The sequence below is a fragment of the Ciconia boyciana genome, chromosome 14 (genome assembly GCF_034638445.1).
Source record: "Ciconia boyciana chromosome 14, ASM3463844v1, whole genome shotgun sequence".
Lineage (NCBI taxonomy): Eukaryota > Metazoa > Chordata > Aves > Ciconiiformes > Ciconiidae > Ciconia > Ciconia boyciana.
In genome coordinates this window covers 1,459,232-1,481,188 of record NC_132947.1, presented here as the reverse complement: position 1 = coordinate 1,481,188, position 21,957 = coordinate 1,459,232, and the positions used below count along the sequence as shown (strand labels likewise).

The 21,957-nt window shown below is 48.9% G+C and overlaps 1 protein-coding gene across 1 annotated transcript; it reads right to left on the bottom strand.

Annotated features, from left to right (window-relative positions):
- Nucleotides 1-729: 729 nt before the first annotated feature.
- RAD21L1 (RAD21 cohesin complex component like 1) lies at nucleotides 730-14,944 on the bottom strand. Its single transcript, XM_072879509.1, has 13 exons — nucleotides 14,801-14,944; nucleotides 13,084-13,213; nucleotides 11,648-11,747; nucleotides 10,052-10,158; nucleotides 9,476-9,661; nucleotides 8,750-8,851; nucleotides 7,685-7,798; nucleotides 6,422-6,651; nucleotides 4,886-4,988; nucleotides 3,968-4,107; nucleotides 3,163-3,255; nucleotides 2,358-2,435; nucleotides 730-918 (listed from the first exon to the last, which is right to left on the bottom strand). Exons 1-13 carry the CDS (start codon nucleotides 14,942-14,944, stop codon nucleotides 730-732), a joined length of 1,716 nt encoding a protein of 571 aa, XP_072735610.1.
- Between the last annotated feature and the right edge of the window lie 7,013 nt (nucleotides 14,945-21,957).

The following is a 21,957-nucleotide window of genomic DNA, read 5'->3' as shown; positions in this document are numbered from 1 at the left end:
TAAATCAGTTAAAAATGCAAAGAGCTTAGTTTAACATCCATTTTGAAATAAACACATAAATAAAAGTGTTAGTCTTTAAGTAAACATGCTCCATGAAAGCTAAAATTGCAGGATTTCTAGGGAATAGGATTTCTTCCGGAAGCTTACGTGGCTCTTATAGGGATAGAGTAACTTCTCTCTGCCTGAGCACAGGAAAACGATGCTGGAGACAGTAGCTTCCGAGACCTTAAAATATCAAATAATGAACACTCTTTGAAAGGAATAATTTCCAATAGACTAGATTTTTTGGTAAAGAGCGCTTAACAGACGTCTCTTACTGATGGTGTTAGATAATTAACACACACAAGCCCCGTTAAAAAGAATTCAACTTCCAAAGCTGGTCTCTAAGAAAGGGGTTTAAGGACTTTTGTAAAATGCCTCACAATGTAAATCTGTGATGTAGAATATGTATTTTAGCTATATTTTATTAACAGAATAAGTAATGGCTCATTATATAAAGATATATATTAAAAATAAACATACTAGTGAACACCTCGGTAACCCATACCGGAGCAGCACACCTGCACAAGCCAGCAGCTCGGCAGTTCTGAGAGGTGCTATCAAGGAAAGAGCGCTCTGCTCCGTTACCACGCTTTGACGAGACTTTCAATCATTTTCCCAGGCAATATATTTGCTGAAAAACGTAGAATAAGGTTTACTTTTATTAGCTTATCCGAACACTACGTGATTTCACTGAGCGTTGAACGTTGGGCCGAGGGTGGCTGTAATGTCGGCGAAGGGAGCGCTCTGATGAAGCTCAATAACCGACTGCTTCTTTAGAACAAGAAAGATGTAAAACTTGGCTGCAGCCTCTTTCCGGTTGTCTTTCCGACAGAGCTCCCGTAAGCTGAAAGAACACGCGCCTGATCTCTTCAGGTGCTGCGTGAAGGGAAAAAAAGAGAATCAGTCAGGTCGGCTTCACCGCCAGTAAAAGCAGATCCCATCAAGTCTGAACCGAAGAGTGCTGCTCGCAGTGAATATTTTCTGCTTGAACGCCTCGAATGGCATCTTGTCTTGGCATTTGCATTTATATAAGCGGCTCTTAACATTTTATTGCCATAATATTGCTAGCGCCTACATATGTCACTCAAATCTACATATGGCCGCAGTTCCAGTGAATTCAATGAAACCGTACTGAGGCATGCAATGAAGCGCAGCTGTGACGGTTGTCGTGATTCAAAACGATAAAAATCATTGCGTACCCTGTTCTTTGGATAGTGAGTACCAGCTACAGCACAGGCAGTTTCAGTCACAGCTAACTGGGCATTATTATCACGCGTTTTTTAATGGCTATACTTATATGTAAGTATTTCTTTATGGGTGTTGCGCAGAACCTATATATGTTCACATAAAATAATTAAAAAGAAAAAAAACCAAGAAGGCTTTAAAGTCAAACTCCGGCACCAGGGGGGAGCTAGGCTTGGACCAAAGTTCAGTGCGTTGCAGACAAAACCCACTCCCCACGCCCTCTTGCCCACACTCGGATTTCCCCTTTGCCTTCCTCCACTCTCCGTTCAGCCATGTGGCACTTCGGATTAGAGAAGCGACCTGAAGGAAGACAACTTTTGGCGGTGTTTTTTCTACCCACCCCCAAGCAGACCAAGGCTGAAGCACCAAAACAGTCGTCCAGGCAAAAAGGAAGGAACAGCACTAAGCCATTAGGCCAAGAGTGGGGACATTCCGCATCAGGGCAGCCTGTGCTGGCTCCTGTTGCGGTCCTCGATACGGCAGATGATATCCGACGTTACAGCTTCACCAGTTTTACAAGGATTTCTGCAAGAAAAGCAGAATAAGCCTTCCTGATGCAAAGGCTATGTTCTCTGTGTAATTTCAAGCACCTGGAAAGCACTGGGGCATTAAACCCTCTTAAAGAAGGTGTTATCAGCTTTCTTTTTAACATAACCCTCACTCACTTCCCCTGCCTTCGTCTCAGAAACAGCTCAGGCAGATGAATGGCCAGATGATGGCACCCTGCAGTACTCAGCTGAGATCTGGCAACCTGGGAGCGGCTAGGAATTGGGTTTTGTAGAGATACTCCAGAGCATACTCATAGGAGGAAGGCCTCAGCGTTAGAGCAAACACTGCCGTGGAAGCAAACGTTCAGAAAATTCTAGCGATTCCAGCAGCTGTGGGAGAGGACACCATGTCAGGCACTCAGAATCCTGGTTTCCTACATCAACACCCAATAAAATGCAGTTATGCACTGCATGTGAGAGGCAGCGATGTGATCAACAGTGGAAGCAGGAGATTTTCCGACATGGTCCAACTGGACTCAACACCTGGGTTTGGCACCTAATTACAAAATGCAGCACTGGTACCTGCAAAGTTTTTAATAACTGAAGAGTTCTTTTGCTCCACCTTATTTCTTCACTGTCTTTCCCATTACTCCTTGGCTCCTTGAGAGGAAACAGAACAGAAGGTTAGACAGCATGCATAGAAAGTCACACACTGTGATGATAAAAAGGACAAGAGTTCTAGCATAATTGAAAATCCAACTGGAGCTGGGCATTTTGATGGCCGTACTCGGGATATCTGGGACCTCTGACACCTCTGCGGTCACACTAGGCTTTGCGAAGCAGAGAAAAGAATGTTAACTGTGTTCTTTCTGCTACAAAGAGACAGATCAGGTGCAGCACCGCGTTCGGTACTGGGAAAGTGGCCCCAGTGAGCCTTGGGGAGGCAGCTTCACAACAAGGTACTGTTCTGCACGACTGGGATTCTGACAGTATTTGTACCAGTCAGGGGCTGAAAAGGATGTTAAAAAATTTGGCTTTAGATGTTGGGCTTAACCTCCGAAGCCGACAGGAGAAGACTGCCCTTGTTTCAGAGCGTCTGAGTATCCGCATAGCCAGTAAGTTCAGAAACTGTTTCCTTCTTACAGGAAGCACAGTCTCTAAATAAGGAGCTGTCTCCCTCACAGCCTCTAACCTATTCCTGCTGGAATACACACATCCCTGATTATCAAGCTTTTGACTGGCAAAATACGTACTAAAGATGATGTTAGCACACCAAAAGCCACTGTGAGTTCATGATGCCATCACTTTTTTTTTTTTTAGTATTTCTGAGAAAGAACACAGTTCTGTTCTGAAATAAGCCAGAGTTGTCACCTTCGAGTACACATACATTTGTTAACTCCGCTCGCTGTGTTTCAGCTTCTTGGCCCAGTGAGTTGTTCGCCAGTGAGGAGCTCTCAGAGAAAGCCGTTCCATCCTGCGGCTAGAACAGAAGGGACCATCGATAGGCATTACAATTTATGCATACAATGTAATTCTGAGTTACATAATTCTGCTCAAAGAATTTATTATAATAAACGTTTTCCAAAAATGATTTCATAGTTGCTATTTCTACCGCGTCTTTTCTCACATAGGAAAGGACCTTGCTGTATTATTTATCCTACAGCTGGATCTACACCTAGGGGCTCAGTTCAGGCATAGACCCTACATTTTCTGCTGCCGTTAGCTCCAATTTTGTCATTCGTTTTCAACTTTCATGAGCCTCATATTCTCCAAAGAAAGCCCTTTCATGCTAGCCTACATAAAGATAGCAGAAATAGATAATTTGTTATTGCTTCTGTATTTCCTCAGTTTGAGACACAAAAGATAGTTTTTATCTTTTATAAAGATGCTTCTCTCTTCAGTACAAAGAGGCTGTACTTCATATTAAAGTTCCCTTTATATTTAGTGATTAGACTGTAATCTATACTGATTAACAGACATTTTAATTAATAGTTCAATTCATGGTAAGAATCTTCCAAAGTGTGTATAAACTAATCATTCATGACACAAGCTACTTAATGCTATACCGGCTGTCTCTAGCATCCTTTTCAAACATACATTAGTAATTTCTTAACGTGTTTTAAATGGAACCCTAGCCTAAAATGAAACCAATAAATACATTTAAGTCTCTCAAATTTCTGGAAACTGCTCACTATAGTTTCACCACAGGTATCATCGGTTTCATTTCTGTTATTCCGTGTTGTCGACACAAAGGAATCATTTCTAAGTTTTCTCTCAGTCTCTGAATGAGCTGACTCCTGCAGGTAACTTGGCTCTTCTACTGTCAGCATCTCTGTATGAATAAAAAAACAAGGTTTAAGAGGAAATTACTGTGAATTGCTGTCCTTAAAAAAAACATTGAAAAACAAAAATCACACCCTTGTTAGCAATCTTTGAGAGTAAGAGCCAGAATGAGTAAATATAGAATAAATATCATTCCCAATAGGACCACGGAAAAAGAAGAACCTTCCAAGAAAGTTTTTCCTTTTCTAGAAGTTGACCTTTATGGACTTGCAGGAGGTGGTTTTGTTGACTTCTGAGGCAGCCATGCAGATTATATTTCTAGCAGAGCAAAGGAGTGAAAGCAGATAGATCACCTTCTCAGGACATCTAAAATGGAACATTTCTTCTTGCTTGGTACTAACCAAAACACAATCTTCAAGATACAAATAGAAGCTATTTACGTGAATTTGGAAATTTGGAGAACGGTTTGATTAAACTCAGAATAAATGGGAAGCTTTTTGTTGTTGTTGTTGTTTTAAAACCCAAATCTGCAGTTTGGTAGACAATTAGAGAAATCAAAGGTGAAACCAACAATATGCCACAAGGAAGAAAAAGACTTGCATTTCATGTCTGATCTAAAGAACAAAAGAACAGCAAAATACTTATTAAAAAAAAAACCACTTTTTTAAAAAAATAATTAACGGCCCACTTCCTTAACATTTAACTTTTTTGGCCTTTGATTTGTAGAATACTGCACACAAACACCGTGCACGTGTCTCTTAAACATTATGTAAAATAGAAAATATTTTCTAACAGCTAATTCTGCAACTACAGAATTAAAATGTTACCTGTGGTATCTTGCTCTTTTCTTGTTTTTTCCATGTCAGACTCCCTCTGTATTCCATTTCTTCTCATCTTAAATCCGTAACTCTTGAAGCATTTTGCAAACAACTGAAAACAATTATTTTTATTTGTTTGCTTTCAGAATATAATGCTAGATTATTTGCAAGCATCAACACAAAGGTATGAATATGAGCCGTATATTAATTACTGCAACCTAGAATTTAGAGATTTGAGTTAGGTCATTCCGAAAACCTGCAGTTTTTAAAAAAAGTAATTTCCTTCTGCAACTTCAACTTCGGCATAAGAACTCCATGAAGAAACGTCTTAGGAACAGCTTGGATCGTTTTTCCTTGAAGCCAGCCAGTAAGGAGGGATGAAAGAAAAAAACAACCCATCCGCAGTTATCTGTGTGTGGATTTCTCTCCCCACGTACTGGTGTGTGAGTATTTTTCACCCTCATAAAGAACTGTAATTCTGAATACAGAAGCTGTAATTCTGCACCTCGACTCTAAGTGGTGAAGCTGTGCTGCTGTGATGAACCTGCAGAGCTGTTGGCCTGCAGACCCTGCCTCCCAGACCTCTCAAGCTACGCAACAGAAGAAACAGTGCAATTAACACACGGCTGCTGCACATAGTTTACACTGTATCTTTCCGTATCACCATGTATACACGTTGATCTCTTCTTTATCTTATCACCAGCTCTAAACTTACAGCTTCTTTGAATGATCTGTCAGATACTGCGTGGGGACATGAGAGGCTTTGATAGATCGTATTTCCATGAAACAAGTAGGTTTCTTGTGCAAAAAGAGCAGTGAGGTCCACAGCCACAGGAAAGGGTGGTCTGGCCCAGCCTTCCAGCCAAAGTGAGGGAGTGATCAGGAACCTCTTGGTCCTCTGAAAGGCAAGTCCCTGACTGCTCTCCAGCGGGAAGCTTAATCTCAGTTGGGAAAGTACAAAAGAAATTGGCATATCATCTGTCCAAAGCCATTAACAATATAATAATAATAATAGTAGTAATAATAAGAATAGCAATAATAATAACAACAACAACAACAATAATAATAATGTTTAAGCCTGGTGTACCTTTAAAGTAAATGTAGAAGAAAGATGTGGTCTCGTATTGATTACAGAGCAGAAACAAAACAGAAAACAATAAAACAAAGTAGAAAGTAGAAAAGAAATGGACAGAAGAAGTTGTGTATTAGTGTACAATCAGTCAGGTGCCAGTATGTGAAATGAAACATCAGCTCTCAAGTTTCTTTGTCACTTTTTACTTGTTGTTGGAGTGCTGGAGGTTAAAGCCATGAGCTCTGCAGATGGTCTTTCTGATGAAGCAATTAGTGGTGAGTATGCAAATAGTCATCAGGTATCCAGCTGGCCTGTACTGCAAAGCAATACTTCCAATGATGCTACGCACCTGCAGTTTGCTAGGAGCTCACATAAAACCAAGTCTACAAAATCCCTCACAGTTAGATCCTAGATGTACAACAGTCCTGTAATCTATACAGTGGCATGAAAACCTACAAGGAATTCATCTTTACCATTTGCAGCTCAGCATGAACCACAGGCTGTGTCGCGTGGGACAGGAGTTTATCCACACCTCCTGATTTCTTCCACATCATTGTTTTTTTTGTTGGCGGTGCAAGGTCTAACGTAGCAAGGATGTCTGTGCAGTTGTTAAGTTGGTTGTATATAGCACTGCAGCTGAGCTCCTTGTCTACATCCACAAGCAACTTCCTCTTTCTTTTTTTTTTTTTCCTCTGGGTGACAGCTAAATAGGGCAAGTATTAAAAGAAAAAATCCAATAAGGTCTATTCACAGAACACTTAAGCACAAAAAAAAGCACTGCAAATCCAACGGACAGGCTGCTGACCTCCTGAAACACCACACAGACTTGAAAATCAAAGTACAAGTGCATGGGCCATTTCTCCAGAAGCTTTCATAAAGTATACTCTTTGTATTCTTGTACAGGAAAGTCACATACGTTTAATTACGGAAGACATATGACTATTGTACTAAAGAACCGGGAACATGAGGACTTAATGAGAACACATGATATACCAACAAGACTGAATAAGCGATCTTTAATCCATCAGGAAGTTAATTGTTCCAAGAACTGCTGAGGTACTCAACAAGTTTCATTATCTTGTAATTAATATCTGTCTTTGTCAGTTTAATCCTTTAGCAATTTAATTAAGATGAATGTAGTAAACACAAAAGGAAGACACGGATTGGTTATATAGCCATAACTTCCTGAATATTATTTTGGCAGGCTGGAAAATTCCAGTATTCTAAATATTAGTGTCAACATGAACTTGTTTCTTTGCTAACAGCCACCAACGTGAAAGGTGACATTTAGATTTACTCACAGAAGAAAAGGAACATTTTTCTTTTTGGGTCTTATTAAAGTTAAAAGTTCACAAAACAAACTTTTACAAAGGCCTGAAAGTTTTAAGGTTGTTATTTTACACATAAAAATCACTGATGTGTCACTAGCAATAAAAGTTCTTCAGCTGAGACTTCAGTAACACTCATGAACAGGCCAGGCTTATGCTGCTAGCAGAACCACAGAGCAACAAAACTTGATTTGGTACATGAAATAAACTGTAAGCAGAGGTTTGGGCAGATCAGATGAATAACCTGATACTGTTTTTGTATAATAGTTATCATAAACCAAAACTCTGACAGCAGGAGCAGATGAAATCTAAAGTGGGAATAATCTGTTTTGCAAATATTTTCACTAACAAGAAGAAAAACAAACGTAGTAACGCAAACGTTCAGCAAGAAACTGGTCAAGTTCTGACCTGTATCATCAACTGGCTCAAGCACAAATCCTTCTTCTTCTTTCAACAAAAGTATTGTTTCATTCGTTAGATGACTGACTTTCTTAATGGTGGTGTCTGCGCAGCGGGACTGAACTATAAGAAAACCCAGCAAATAACCCAAATAAAAAAAAAGTTTACAAGATGGAATAATTTCTCAATCTCCTGACACAGAACGATACCAGACAAAAAAGAACTAGAACACTATGATTTTGTCTATAATCTCACAATCACTTTAACCAGTAACAGCTGGCACTGCTGCTGCTCACGTTCTGCACTGCACGCTTTCCTTTGCTGACACCAGAACCTGTATGAGCGGGTGGTGGAACAGGCTGAAGAACTGATCTGGAGGAAAACCCACCCAACGAGAAGTGTTTCGGGGGAAAAATGTTTCGTTTCAGTACGTATCTGTTTGCAGTTCCAGGCAACTGCATGGCAGTGTGGACATTTCTGCCAGCATACCAGGAACAGGTAGTACCAGGACTAATGCAAGGAGGGGCAAGTGCCACTGTTCCCCTTAAAGCTGTTCCAGATTACTCAGTTTTAAAGTCACAGTGTGATGGGGGTATAAGGGTTTAAGATATAAAAAAAATTCCAGAAACACTTTTCAAAAATTAATTTCATCAATATCAAACCAAAAGAAGACTAACACCACCTTTATGAACTACTGAAGTGTCACATGTCACTGAAATACGAACCCAGAAATACTCATAGGTAAAGTTCAAAGTTACAGCACTCCCATTCAGTTTCCTTTCCTCCACAAAAGTGATGGCATACTGCCTAAGCAGCAGGGTGGATCAACAGCGTATCCAACAGGAGATCATATAAAAGTGTTTGTAAGTAGTGTCAAGTTACAAATCTGGAATCCCCGGGTCAAATGAAATTATACCTAAAATGGTGGCTGAAGCATATTAGGAAAAAGCAAAAGAGGTGAACAAAGGAAAAAGGCGCGGGCTGTTATACAAAGCTGAATGTGAGGAACTTCAGGCATTAATACAGGAACAGAGGGTTCGTGTGAGTAGGAGAGAGCGGACACTGCAAACTCACTGGCTGTGCTGTTCTCTGGCAGATCTTGTGACAAAGGCCGTTCTTCCTCCATATCAAGGATGTCTTTATCCAGGACATTTTGCTCATCCCTCAACAGGATTTCTTAAATACAAAATGCATAGTTTTAATCATTCTAAGCCTTAGTAGTCATGAAATAGCCTGATACAGCCTAATGTTACTTATTGAAGGTTAATTCTGTGCAAACAAAAAAAGCTCCGCTTCCACAGATGGCTGTCAATGATACGTCTGCCTCTAACAGTACAAAAAGGAGAATGTTAGTCTTAATTTTGAGATTTCCACCTTTTCTTTGAAAAGTATGACATTGATATTGTTCCAAAGGTATAAATCTATAAAGGTTTACGCAGATACTCTAAATCATGAAGATGTAGAAGCTACTTTGCTGCCTTTGTTATTACAACAATAAAGGTAAAAATGCTGCAGGATTTCACCTTTGAAAATATAAATTAAATTGGTAAACATTAAGTATAAATTGAATGCCTTTAAGTCTAAAAAACTGAAATATCTCCTTTAATACAATTGTACTTGGCAATGTCTAAGTGATCATAGATTTAGTGACAAGTAGAAAAAAAATGAAGTATGAAAACAACAAAAAATAGAGAATTTATGTTTGACAACAATCACTTTCATGCTGTCTTGTTTGTTTTCCTGTAAGAATAAGAATATTTGGAACGAAAGCAAGTCTGTCTATCTGCGGTAAACCCTTACCAATCATATCTGCAGCATCCTCCTCATCTCCAAAACAGTCATTCTCGAAACAGTAAGTATCTTCATGCAGCGCAGACTTGTCTCCATTCACGCTCGCAGAGTTGTGATCAGCCACAAGACTGTTACTGCTCGTTAAGATGCTGCCATCAAAGAAGCTCCGTTTTCTTAGTGCATCTGGTTCTTCATCTGAATAAACACAGAATTTCTGATGCTTCATCTGCATGAATTTTTGAAACACATATTTATTCATTTCCTAATTTTTCAAATAATTTTTAAAAGATTGTAAGATATCCCATACCTCCAATGGAACAAACAATAAACAATTTTAGCTAATTCAGTAAAAAAGCAGAAAATGTTGGGTTTGATTCTTGCTCTCCAATATCATATTACTTAGGCAGAGTACTTACACAAAAATTTAAGCATCAGACAGTATGACAGGCCAATCAGCACAAGTATGAAGCAAACACACTTTTAATAATAGCTTTTTCACATGTGGAAAGGACTCAGACTGTACAAAATGTTGCACAAAACACACGTTTCCTTATGGAATATTTCTAATTTCTCAACTTCTCTCACCAAAGTTTCTATCACAGAGAAGTATATTGCTTTCGTAATCCTCTGTAAGTGTGATGTCTTCAGCTCTGCTCTGATTCAAGGTAAAATGTTCAGCAACATCAATGGCACTGATGAAAAAAACATTATACAAAATATAGGGTGAACTGAAACCCATTGACCATTTAGCTGGAATGTGAAAACTTGTTTCTAAACAGTCTTCAATCCTGATGTTTTATCATAAACCCCCAAAAGATAGCTTCTGTTTTCTATGGCATTGAAAGTACCCCGGCTGATCCTCACTGCTGTGGAGAGAGAACAAGTCTTTCCCAAAGCTATCTGCATTCAAGCCATTTAAGGTTTTATTGATCAAATTCACTGCTTTGAATTTCCTCTAAACGCTAAAAATAAGCATATGGAAAACATGTTTATTAAAATTGATACCTCTAAGCAAGCAGGCAGCTGCCTTCTTTGCTAGCCAAAGTTTCTGTGCAATCTCCAATGTATGCTGTACAGTGAAGACTGAATCTGCACTATCCGTAACAGCCCGATAGCTGGGGAGAGGTCCACGAGGGAGGGGAAAGCATTTCGCTAACTCGACTTTGAAATACTCCCCGCACCTGGAACTCCATGAACGAACGATCCAGACGTATACTCAGCAAGCAACCCCCTCAAGAAACAGCAGACATTTATAAGGACGAGGGAAGCACCCATCCTCCTCTCCATATTTCATATTCCTCCACTCTCTTCCGCCAGTAAACTTGGGCTTGTGTGAGTTTGTTCGCATCCAAGCCCTGCTATCTACCAGACAGTTGTCACATAGAAGGCATCTAATTAGTGTAACACCGTCGTCTGTAAATCAAACCACACGGACCCTTTGGGTGGGCAGAAAAGGCACGCTTTACAGAGTTAGCACACTGAGGTACTTGAATAAATAGTATTACATCACAGCTGTACTTACAAAATACTAAACACTTACAGATCCCATCAAGCTGTATTTATGACGGGGTACAGGGGAAGCCTCAGTGGAAGTCTGTTATCCTGGACCTTTGGAGGCATCAGAGCCATCAGAAACATGTCTTGGCCTCCCGCTTTTTATTCGTTTTTCTACATTAATGCTGATTTGTGTCAGAAAAGCCAAAAAATACGTTGGCTTTTCATCAGGAGCCAAGCTGACTACTGCTGATAAAATACCCCGGCCCCAAAGAGCAATGGAGCAGAAATTAAACGCAGTTACACAATGGAACAGAACAACATTGCGAGGTTACTAGCCAGAGCTTCCTTGGTCTCACAACAGGATTTATGCTAACTTCCATATTTCCTCTTGAGGTCAGTAAGTTGTTTGCAGGCTTCACTCAGTCAATTTAAAATTAGAAAATCCTGAAGTCTAAGTTCAACACATTATATCATTGCAAAGGTCTGTTGATTAAACGGCCTTTGAGGAACTCTACAAAAGCACAATTCCTGTGACTGTAGCCTTGTAAAGCTGAACTCAGAATTTAGGAGAATTCAGTTATCAAATCAAAACAATTCCACCTGAGTCTTGATCAGATAACAGCAAGGATAGCTTTTACTTCTGAAAATACTAAAATAATGAATAAAAACTAGGGAAGCACTTACTTTAAATCAGGTAGTGGTGTTTCAAAATCATGAAATTCTTCAGGTAATGTAATGGACTGATAAGCAGCCTCCAAGTTCTCTTCTGGAAGGTCAACAAGTCCTAAAAGAAACAGACAACATAACAAAATAAGTATCAATAAAATAAAAGTACTGTTCTCCCAAGTACATATAATAAGACTATAAACCTGTCAGGAAGGTCTGCTGCCATTCTAAATAACAGAAAAGTAAAGCTTAGGCACTTTGTCAACAGGACTCCGAAGTGGAATTAAAATCCTTAGTTTACAGATACTTTAGAAGCCGTATTTTTTACAGACAGATACAGAAGAGTCTGCTGCTACAGGACCTGAAATACTGTAAATACATTGGGCTGATGAACAGCTGCTTTAAGTCCCTGAAAGATTCTTGCAGCTGACATTTAGCCTAGAGTCTTTCACACCACTTCAGATGAATTATTGCCTTTTCTTTTTCTCTCCAGTGTCTGTATAACGCTATTCTCCAGCATCAAATAATTATGAAGTGAGAATGCAAATACTTGGTAATCAGGGAATCCTGGAACAATTCATGTGAGAAGGGATTTCTGAAGGTCATCTAATCCAACCTTTTGCTCAAAACAGGGTTAATTTCTAAGATCATTTTTTACTATTTCTGCTGATGGAGATTCCCCAGCATCCCTGGACAGCATGTTTCAGCACTTTACCACTTCCACTGAGATTTTTTCCTCCCCCTTATATCTAGTTGGAGTCTCCCTCGCCACAGTTGTGACTGTTGTGTCTTGTTTTTGTGCCGTGCAGTCCTCTCTGAGCTACTATAGTATCTATTCAAAATAGATAGTACCGTGTACTTATCTTAAGTGTTTCTTCTAGAGATTTCCAAATGTTTACAAATATTAACTAACTCATCATGATCGTATCTTTGAGAATAACGTAGATATTCACTATTCTGCAAACAGACCAGGTCACAAAGCACATTAGGGTTGGCAATAGACGCGGGTGTCCTGTTCTTAGCCTTTTTTTAGACAACAGTGCCTCCCCGTTTGGTGCCTAAGTACGACAAACGTACAGCCCGCTGGAAAAGGATCCAGTCATCTCTGCTCCCTTCTTGCTGGCTACATGGCTAGAGCTCAAAACGCACTGTCAGATCTGGCGCTAACACACTGTTAGACATGTTGTTGGTGTCACCAGAGATTAAAATTAATTATCTAGCAACCGAGGCTGAATTCAAGCTTCTTCTCATAAGAGCACTTAAGATACTATTTCTTTTAAAGGAGTCCAAGACCTGAAATGGCATTAAATAAGCCAGACTACACAACAGCAGTAGGCACCAATAAGTTCGATTACCTTTGGGATCAATAACGTGTTTTTAAAATACCCAAAATTAACTTTTAAAATGAGAGCTGTAAAGGGCACAGATGGAAAAATGCAGAATTCTGTATATACCTGGGCGAAAGGCTGTCTTCATTTTTGTCAAAGCTTCACTACAGTCTGCCAAGAGGTACTTTGCTTTCCTGTGGTAAATCCGCACCACTCCTAAGAGTAAGTGTCCAGAGGTTCGCAGAGCTATTGTAAACTTTGATGATTCAAAAAAGTTGTTCAGGAGTTAGTATTTTTGGCAAAAACATTAAAATGAAAATATTACACAGTAGTACCAGAGTTCCAGTAACAAACACCAGTACAGAGCTCTACGAAATTCAACAGGGCTTGGTACCGATACAGAGGATTGTAAACAGAAATGAATTTTCAGAGCCAGGAACTTCTAGTTGCTTCTGTTCCTAAACGTTGCCAATGCCGAAGCGCGAGTCCTGAACTGATGCTCTTAGTGGTTTATCTAAAACTTCTCAGCTGACTGCCAACGAACAGTGTAACACATCCTGAAACAGAAAGCAGCTGCGCATATCCTAGTATTTGACACTTTGGTTATTTAAGGGAGCAGACGCCATACCTATGCCCTTATTTATGCAAATAAAGGCCATAACTATGCCCTTATTTATGCAAAGTCTTCCTGCACCAAGCATGCTCAACGTGGTCATGCTGATGCTAGACAGGAGAGCACACAAGGGAAGGTAGAGGGTACTTAACTAGTACCTCTTACAAAACAGCTCCAAATAATATCAAGATCATTTTAACAACATTATTAATCATAACCCATGCAAGACAAACAATGAAATTTGGGCTACCAAATATCGAGCAGGTATTTTCATGGAGAAAATTAAACAATCTGCTTGCACCAGCTGAAAGCCTTGGATTTCCTGAGCCATCGATTAGTGACAGTGCAAAGCGTTCCTCGCTGTTCCCTTGGATGCAACTGCAACGGCGAGGCCAAGGATTGAGTCATGGGTACTTGGCTGCCTGCATCTGTGCTTGCTTGAGTCATACCTTCTCTGTGAATCGCAGAGGACTTCAGCCTCGGGTCTGTTCATACAGAGTCTCTCATAAGCACTACGTATGCTTAATTATATATTTAACGGCTTATAATGGGGGACCTGGAAGAAGTCCACTGAAAGTGGAAGGATGCTTACAATATGTCAAATGTTATTTATTGTAAGATCAGCAAAAGCGTTCTCCTCAAATGGTCTGTGGGCAATTTCACAGCAGTTTTCTTAGTCCCTTGACTTTGGTTAAGCAGCTGACTTTTCAATCTTTTCGAGACAATTTTCTCAAATACCAGCATTTCCCAAATTGTGTTGAACAACACCCACAGCTGGTACTCAACATCTCCGAAAAAAGACCAGTGCCACCACACCACACCGCACTGACGGGCTCGCGTCGCCTCATGAGCAGCTCACACCCACGTACCGTGATCCCTCGGCCGGCGGTGCCCACAGAGCGCTCCCTGGAGCTCTATCAGTGTGTGGAAAAACACATTTGAATATACTGCGGTAACGTTTTCTTACACTGTACATAAACATATGCCACAGATATCCAGGAGTAAAATAGCAAGTAAAATATTTATATAACTGTCACTTAACGGGATGGAGATTTTATCCGAGTGAGAACTGAATAAAATCAGAGTAGGAGTTTACCTCACACTGGTTTTGAAATAGCCACAAATTTGTCCTAAAGTAAGTCTCCACGATAGCAACAGTCCCATTCCCTACGAAAGATGAACACCCCTACCCTAGAACTTACCAGAAGACACCCTCATTTAACAGCATACCTTTGGCGAGATGATCTTTGTAACGGTAGTCTCTAAATTGCACTCAAATATATGAGCTTTGGTGAGCTTCTTCTCCCAGTGGGCAGCAAGCCATATTTTGGCCAACGGCCCGCGCTTGTTGACGAGCAAATGCATGTAGAACATGGCGCCTGGGCTGAGGCTCACAGGCCAACGCTGCTGCCTCCTCCCTGGGCTCCTTCCCCTTCCAACAGGAGAGGGGTCCTGGGGCACGAAGCGGGACCCTGAGGGGATGGGGGCACCCAGCCGGGCGCAGAGGGGATGGGGGAGATTTAGTGGGGTCTGAGAAGATGGAGGGATCCAGCCAGGCCCTGAGGGCACGGAGGGGCTTATCAGGACCTGAGGGGATGGGGGGACCCAGCCAGGCACTGAGGGGACAGAGGGATTTAGCAGGACCTGAGGGGATGGGGTGACACAGCTGGGTGCTGAGGGGACAAGGGGGATTTAGTGGGATCTGAGGGGATGGGGACCCAAGCTGGTGCTGAGGCAAGGGGGGGGATTTAGCGGGATCCTGAAGGGACGGAAGGACCTAGACAGGCACTGAGGAAACGGAGGGCGATTTAGCGGGGCCCTGAGGAGATGAGGGGCCCAGCTAGGCACTGAGGGGATTGGAGGAGGATTTAGCGGGTGCTGAGGGGACAGGGGGATTTGGCGGGGCCCGAGGGGCAGCCGCGGGCCGGGGGCGCTGGGCCGGCGGCCTCTCCCTCTCCCTCTCCCCGTCAGCCGCAACGCGCGTCCGGCGGCGGTTGCCTGCGCGCTCCCGCCAAAAGGGGCCGGGACGGCTGGGGCGGCTGCCGGCGGCTGCCGGGGGCTGCCGGGCTGCGCGGCCTCCCTGCCCCTCTCTGGGGCGGGCCCCCTGTCCCCGGAGCCAGGCGGCGGCCCCTCGGGGCCCGCCGGAGCAGCCCCTCGCTGTCTGTGGGGAGGCCGCGGGCTCTGCAGGGACTGCGCCCGCTGTTGCGCTGCTCTGTGTGCAGGCGGCTGCGGGGCTGCGGGGCTGCGGGGCGGGTGATCCCCGCAGGCCTCCCAGGCAGGGACCCGCTGGTACAGCTCTGGGTGTAAATAAATCCCCGTTGCCTTCCTGGGGCTAAGAGGGAGCATCCGTGCATCTCCAGGGGGATGATGCCGCTCGCCTCATTTTAAGTTCCTGGGAGTGGAGAGCATCTCCCCAGCACTCTCCTCCTCCCGACCTCTTTCGCCCTTGATATTTTAACAACACGCTGAGGGGGCAGCACCCCATCTCCTTCTCTGCATGCAAGCAGGTCCTGCATAGCTCCGGGCACGTTTGATATAACTGCGTTGGTGAAGAAAATTTGCAGAAGGAAAAAAGAAAATGAGCTTCAGATGGGATCTCTGTGCAGAGGGATAAGGGTAAAGGTGCGGAGCCACCGAGAGGAAGAGGCAGCATGTTTGCACATAGAAGCACACTTACATGTCACCAGCAAGGGGGGGGGGGGTTTGTCAACCCTCTGCTTTGTGCTTTCCGTGCTTTGCTTTATATTCAGGCAGAGCACAGCGAGTCTCCCGGTGCTCCTGAGCCACAGCCCAGCGCATCGGCTGTTGCCATATCACAAGGCACCTGTGGTTTCCCCCCCGTCTCCCCAGCGGCCTGGTGTTAGCTGAAGATAATTAGATCTCAATTATCACCAGGAAAGTTTGGAGCCTCTTCCTTCCCAGTGTGGCTCTGCAGCTGGTCTTAGTGGAAGGCAGGTCTCTGTCCCTCCGGCTGCCTTTGGGCAGAGCTGGTACCCCGGGCTGGGATGTCGCCGTTTGGGGAGGGAGAGGGGTTTTTGCTATCAAACATCACCCTTGGAGCGATGCGTCCGCAATGGGGACCTGGAGGAGTCCCTTTGCAAGCCCCAAAGCAGGCATCCACTGCCCCTGCAAGGGCACCGAGCCCGCCCTGGCACCCAGGACCTTGCGAGAGGGAAACAACCCACACCGGTGCCCAGCCATTGCCGGCTCCAGCCCTCCCTGGTGCCAAGGCCAGCTTCCAGCCCTGCCTGCCTTGCTGGTGGCAACAGCTCCCGGGGGCAATCTGCAGGATCAGAAAGCCCACAGGCAGCCGGCACTGCTTGTGCGTCCTCGTGTGCGTGGGGAGCACCAGGGTGCCGCATCTGTGGCACGCAGGGACCGGCCGTGCCAGGAGGGGAGGCCGCAATGTGCCAGGCACCTCCGGTCCTCGCAAACTGCTGGATGTCCCCGCCGGTGCAGAGCCAGCGGCTGGCTCCCAAATTGCTTGGCTTCTTTATCCCTGACCTCCGAGTCACCTTGAGCCGTGCTGGCTGCGGGCGTTCGCTCTGCCATGGGATGCTGTGAATACTAAGGAGGCAGGAATGAAACTTCACCCCTGCGGCGGGGCTGGATCAGGGTCAGCACTGCCAGTGGGCACCAGGCAGCTGCAGCAGCCGTGCACACCCCAAAACTGGGCTGTGCTGCACGAGGGTGCGCCGGAGGGGCCCAGAGGGACAGAGGTGTGTCCACAGCCCTCACGGCTCCCTCCCATTCCTGCTCCCGCCGTCTCCTCTGCTGGCTTTGGGCTCCCATTTGCTGTCCCTCATCCCCATTTAATCATTTTGGCCGAGCAGCAGCATGTCCCCGTCCCTGGCAGCCCTGTCCCCATGCTCCCTTGCCCCGCTCCGCCTCCCTCCCTCCCTCCCTCCCTCCTCTTTCCATTTCTTTCCAAGCCCTCAGTCTCTCCCCTCCAGTGCTCCTGCAGATTCATTGTGAATTTTGGCAGTGCTCTCTCTGACCTTGGCTGTCTCCCTCCTCTCTTTGCTCCTGCGCTGGCAGCATAAATCTTGGTTGTCTCCATCTCTCCTCCCCTTCCCTCGGTGCCAGCGCCCCAGGGACGGAGTGGCCCTTGCCAGCCCCCAGCCCCAGGCTCAGCCGGCTCGGGATCGAGCTGGGGAGGGCTTTTGGGCTGCTCACCCCACAGCCTCCAGCCCCACAGAGGCCCACGGCCATTTCCCAGCTCCCATCCAGCAAAGGCAGTGGGACCCAGGGGCAGCACAGCAAAAGCAGCGACGCGTGCAGAATGCGTCCCTCCATGTCATCCATTGCAGATGTCATCTCGAGCATGTCTGCGGGTTTGGGGTGCAGGAGCAGCCCCCCGGGCGGCACGGCACCCTGACCCCGCGGCAGAGCGCGGCGCGGACCCGACTGCCGCACCGGCTGCCTCCACGCTCACAGGCTCATCCCCGTCCGTGTACGAAGGCAGGTGGGAGCCACAGCACGAGTGGCTCTGCCTCTGCCCCCCAAACCCCTCAGCCTCATGGGGGTCCCAGCCTCGGCACCCTGGGGACTCCTGGCTGCATCATCAGCCGCAGGGTTTGGGGGCCCCAAAACGGAGGGCTTGACCACGGCTCTGCTCCGGAGCAGAGCTGCGGCGTTTCTGTTTTTCCCAGGGGATTTGGCGATGCTAGAGGCAGCAGTCCCCGGCACTCGCGCGCTCTCCTCCCAGCCCTGCTCCTGCCTGCCCGTCTGTTCGCAGGGATGTGCCCGCCTGCTCCAGATCCATCTTTTCCTGCTGATTCGGGACAATCTGTGTCCCATGACCTACTTGTCTCCAAGCATCTTCTGCCTTCCCGCAGAGTGGGTTGGTACTAAAGCCTCTCTAAATGTGGTTAACATGTCAGGATGCACTTACATTTATTTTTAATTCTGCTTCTTTCTCGGCCCACTTCTGGATGCGTCCCCGGGGACGCTGTGCTGGGAAGCCTCTGTGTTTTGACACAGCGCTATGAGAGGAGACGGGAGCAGCGAGCGGTGGGTCGCAGCACGCACCACTTCTCCTGCAAACTTAAAAAATAATAAAATCATGTGTATCCCTGACACGGCAAAAGGTGGTGGAAGACCCCAGCCCACCCTGCAGCCCCTGGCCCTGCCGCAGCTCGGGGACCGGAGGTGCCACGGGTTGGTCCCTTTTTGGCTAGTGCCGCACGACCCACCAGGGTGCCGGTCAGCATCAGCCGTGATGTGAGCGCGTCGCAGCAGGGAACCTACAAACCCCTTTTGCCGAGCTAAACAAATAAAAGAGACAGAAAACCTTCCCAGGGCACCTTGGAGGAAAATAAAAAAAACGGGAGAAAATGGCTAAAGATTATCCAGAGGTTAATTTTTAATAGAAACTTTAGAGTTTAATGAGGGAGATGTCCATGTTGTCGCCCATCATCAACCTGCTGAGCAGCAGTGGCACAAGTCAAGCTGGCCCTGCTGGGACCCTGCCAGCACCAGTGCCCGGATGGGTGCGGGCTGAGCCTGTCCGTCCTTCAGAAAACACAAATGCACCTCTTGATTTGTGCGTGCACCCCCCCTAAACTCTCTGAACCTCCTCGATCTGTATTCAACAGAGAAAGTCCCTGCCTGTGTCATGAAACGGGTGGTAGGAGACTCCCATCTGCTGTCACCACGCAGGAAAATGCCCCGGCACCGTCGGTCGCGTGAAGCCGAGCGCGGCTGCAGAAGGACTTGCTGTGCAGGGGGGCAAGGGCGCGGGGCGCGGGGGGGCTGAGGGCACCGGCCGTGCATCCCTGTGACCCCAGCACTGCGAGCTCACCCAGCACCAGTGTCGGTGCATCATCTAGCGCAGTCACGGGTGAGCTCGCGAAGATGCCGGAGGCATGTGAACGTGCTGAAGGGAACGGCAACGTGATGGACAAATCTTCCCGGCAGCTTTCAGCAGCCCACCCGCTATCGCTCAGGATTTACGTCCACAACCCCATCTCCAGGCATGGCTCCAAACGCGGAAATAGCACACGTCTTCTTAACAAACAAGCTAAAAGCGTGCTGCTGCCAGCAGGTCGCTGCTGGGGCTCAGGCCCGGATCCAGTTTCAGGTCAGCGAGAAGCGGAGCGCGGGCACGAACACAAATGCTCTGTGAAAAAATGGAATAAATAGTGCGGTGAGAGGTGGGGGCTCTGTGCCGTGGGACTGCGGTGGGACCACGGGGCTGAGGGAATGGCTCTGGGCGGCGAGAACCGCCACAGGCTCTTCTGTCCCAGGCTGGAGCATCTTCGCGCCTGGCCCAAACCCAGGTCAAGCCCTGAAGATCTCCCCAGGGATTTGGGGACAGGCTGGGTCCTTGTGGGAGCTCTCGGTGGGCAGCCGGCCGGGCCGCGGCTCCTCCTGCTGCGTTCAGGGCGGGGGGCTGCGGGGACTCGGGGTGCAGTCCCAGTGTCCCCAGCCCAGCTCTGCCCTGCGTCCCCAGCGGGGATGGCTGGTTGTGGGGCACCCAGCCGGCACCCCGTGGGCACGTCCCCCAGGCACGACCCACGCTCTCCCCTGTGCAAAACCCGCCGTGCTGCTCTGTCCTCTCCACCCGTGCCCCTCCCCACGCAGCCCCCCCCCCTCCCCGGGGTGCCCACTGAGGGGTCCCGGCGCTGTCGGGGGGTGCACGGAGGGGGTCCCTGTTGCAGGGGGGGTGTGCACAGAAGGTGCCGGTGTGCAACCGGGCGTGTGTGCGTGTGTGTGCCCCCCGGGGCAGCCCGCTGTACGTGTGTGTGTGTGTGTGTGCGTGTGCGTGTGCGTACCGCGGCTGTGTGCACCGCCGGGGCCGCAGCTCGGGGCACCCACCGCCCGCCCCGCCCGCCGCCGCGGCTGCACCGGCACCGGCCCGGCGAGCCGGGGACTCGGCGGGGGTAGGCAGCCCGGCGCGGAGGACCGGGACGCGGCGGGGGGGGGAGGCAGCTCGGTGCGGGCAGCGGCGGGGCGGGAAGACCGGAGAAGCGGGAGCGGAGCCCGGCGTGGGGACCGGGGCCCCAGCCCGGTGCGGGGAGCGGGGGAAGCGGGCGGGGAGCGGCTGGGTGCGGGGAGCGGGAAGGCTGGGTGGGCTCCGGGGGACCGGAGGGGAGAGCCCGGCGGGGGAAGCGGGTCCGGGAGGGGCAGCCCGGCGGGGTCACAGGGACACGGGTCCCCCGGGGAGGGGGGGGGTCAGCCCGGTTCGGGGAGGAGGAGACCCGGGGGGGGAACCAGGTTCGGGGAGGCCGGTCCGGGGAAGGGGAGCAGCCCGGTGCGGCGACCCAGGTCCGGGGACCAGTCCGGTTCGGGGACCCGGCTCCGGGGAGGGGGACAGCCCGGTGCGGGGACCCGGGAGGCAGCCCGGTTCGGGTAAGCGGGATCCCGGGCGGGGGAGCAACCCGGTTCGGGGACCTGGGAGGTGGGGTTGGCATCCCGGTTCGGGGAAGCGGCGCCAGGGAGGGGGAACAGCCCGGTCCGGGGGCTCGGCGCCGGGGAGGGGGGACAGCCCGGTCCGGGGACCCGGCTCCAGGGAGGGGGGACAGCCCGGTCCGGGGACCCGGCTCCGCGGAGGGGGGACAGCCCGGTCCGGGGACCCGGCTCCAGGGAGGGGGGACAGCCCGGTCCGGGGACCCGGCTCCGCGGAGGGGGGACAGCCCGGTCCGGGGACCCGGCTCCGCGGAGGGGGCGCATCCCGGTGCGGCTCCGCCGCTCACCTCTGGCCGCGCAGGCCGGCGGCGGCTCCATGGCGTCCCCGCGGGCGGTGGAGCTGCGGAGCCCGGGCGAGGCGGCGGCGGCGGCGGCGGGCGGGGGCGGCCCGGCGGGTCCCGGCGCGGGCCCGGGGCTGGCGCTGGCGCTGGGCTGCGCGCTGAGCGGCGCGGCGCTGGTGGTGCTGGCGGGGGCCGTGCCGCGGGCGGCGCGCCCCGACCCGGCGGTACCGGCGCGGCAGATGGAGCGGCTGGAGGCGCGGGCGGCGCGGCTCCGCGCCCGCCTCGACCGCTGCACCGTGGCCGGGCTGGCGCTGCTGGCCCTGGGCGGGCTGCTGCTCGCCGCCCTGCTGCTGGCCGCCGCCGCCGCCCGCCGCCGCGCCCGGGCCGCCCGCCGCACCGGCGGCACCTACGGCTCGGTGCGGCTGCGGATGCGGAGGGTGTCGGCCGAGGGGACGCGGGCGCTGCTGGAGAGCCAGCTCAGCCCCCCGCCCCAGCCCCCCGAGGGCCCGGGCTCCTAGCCCCGCCGGCCCCGGGGAACCCCAAGCTGCCCCGGGGACCCCGCGCCGCCGGCAGAAGCGGGGCTCCCCTCGCCGCGCCCCGACACCGATGCCGTCCGGTGAGGCTTCGCCCACGCCCGCCCGGCAGCCTTCGGCCGCCTTCCTCGCCTCCCCGGACCCTTCTCGGCTGGAGGTCCCA

Bases quoted from the DNA above. Each gene is read 5' to 3' on its own strand.
- RAD21L1 (XM_072879509.1), bottom strand. From the start codon at position 14,944: ATGTTCTACATGCATTTGCTCGTCAACAAGCGCGGGCCGTTGGCCAAA. The intron at 11,748-13,083 runs GTATATACAGAA...TGTTTCTTTTAG, and splicing joins GAAGACAGCCTTTCGCCCAG to GACTTGTTGACCTTCCAGAA. The intron at 4,108-4,885 runs GTAACATTTTAA...TTATTCATACAG, and splicing joins AAAAGAGCAAGATACCACAG to AGATGCTGACAGTAGAAGAG.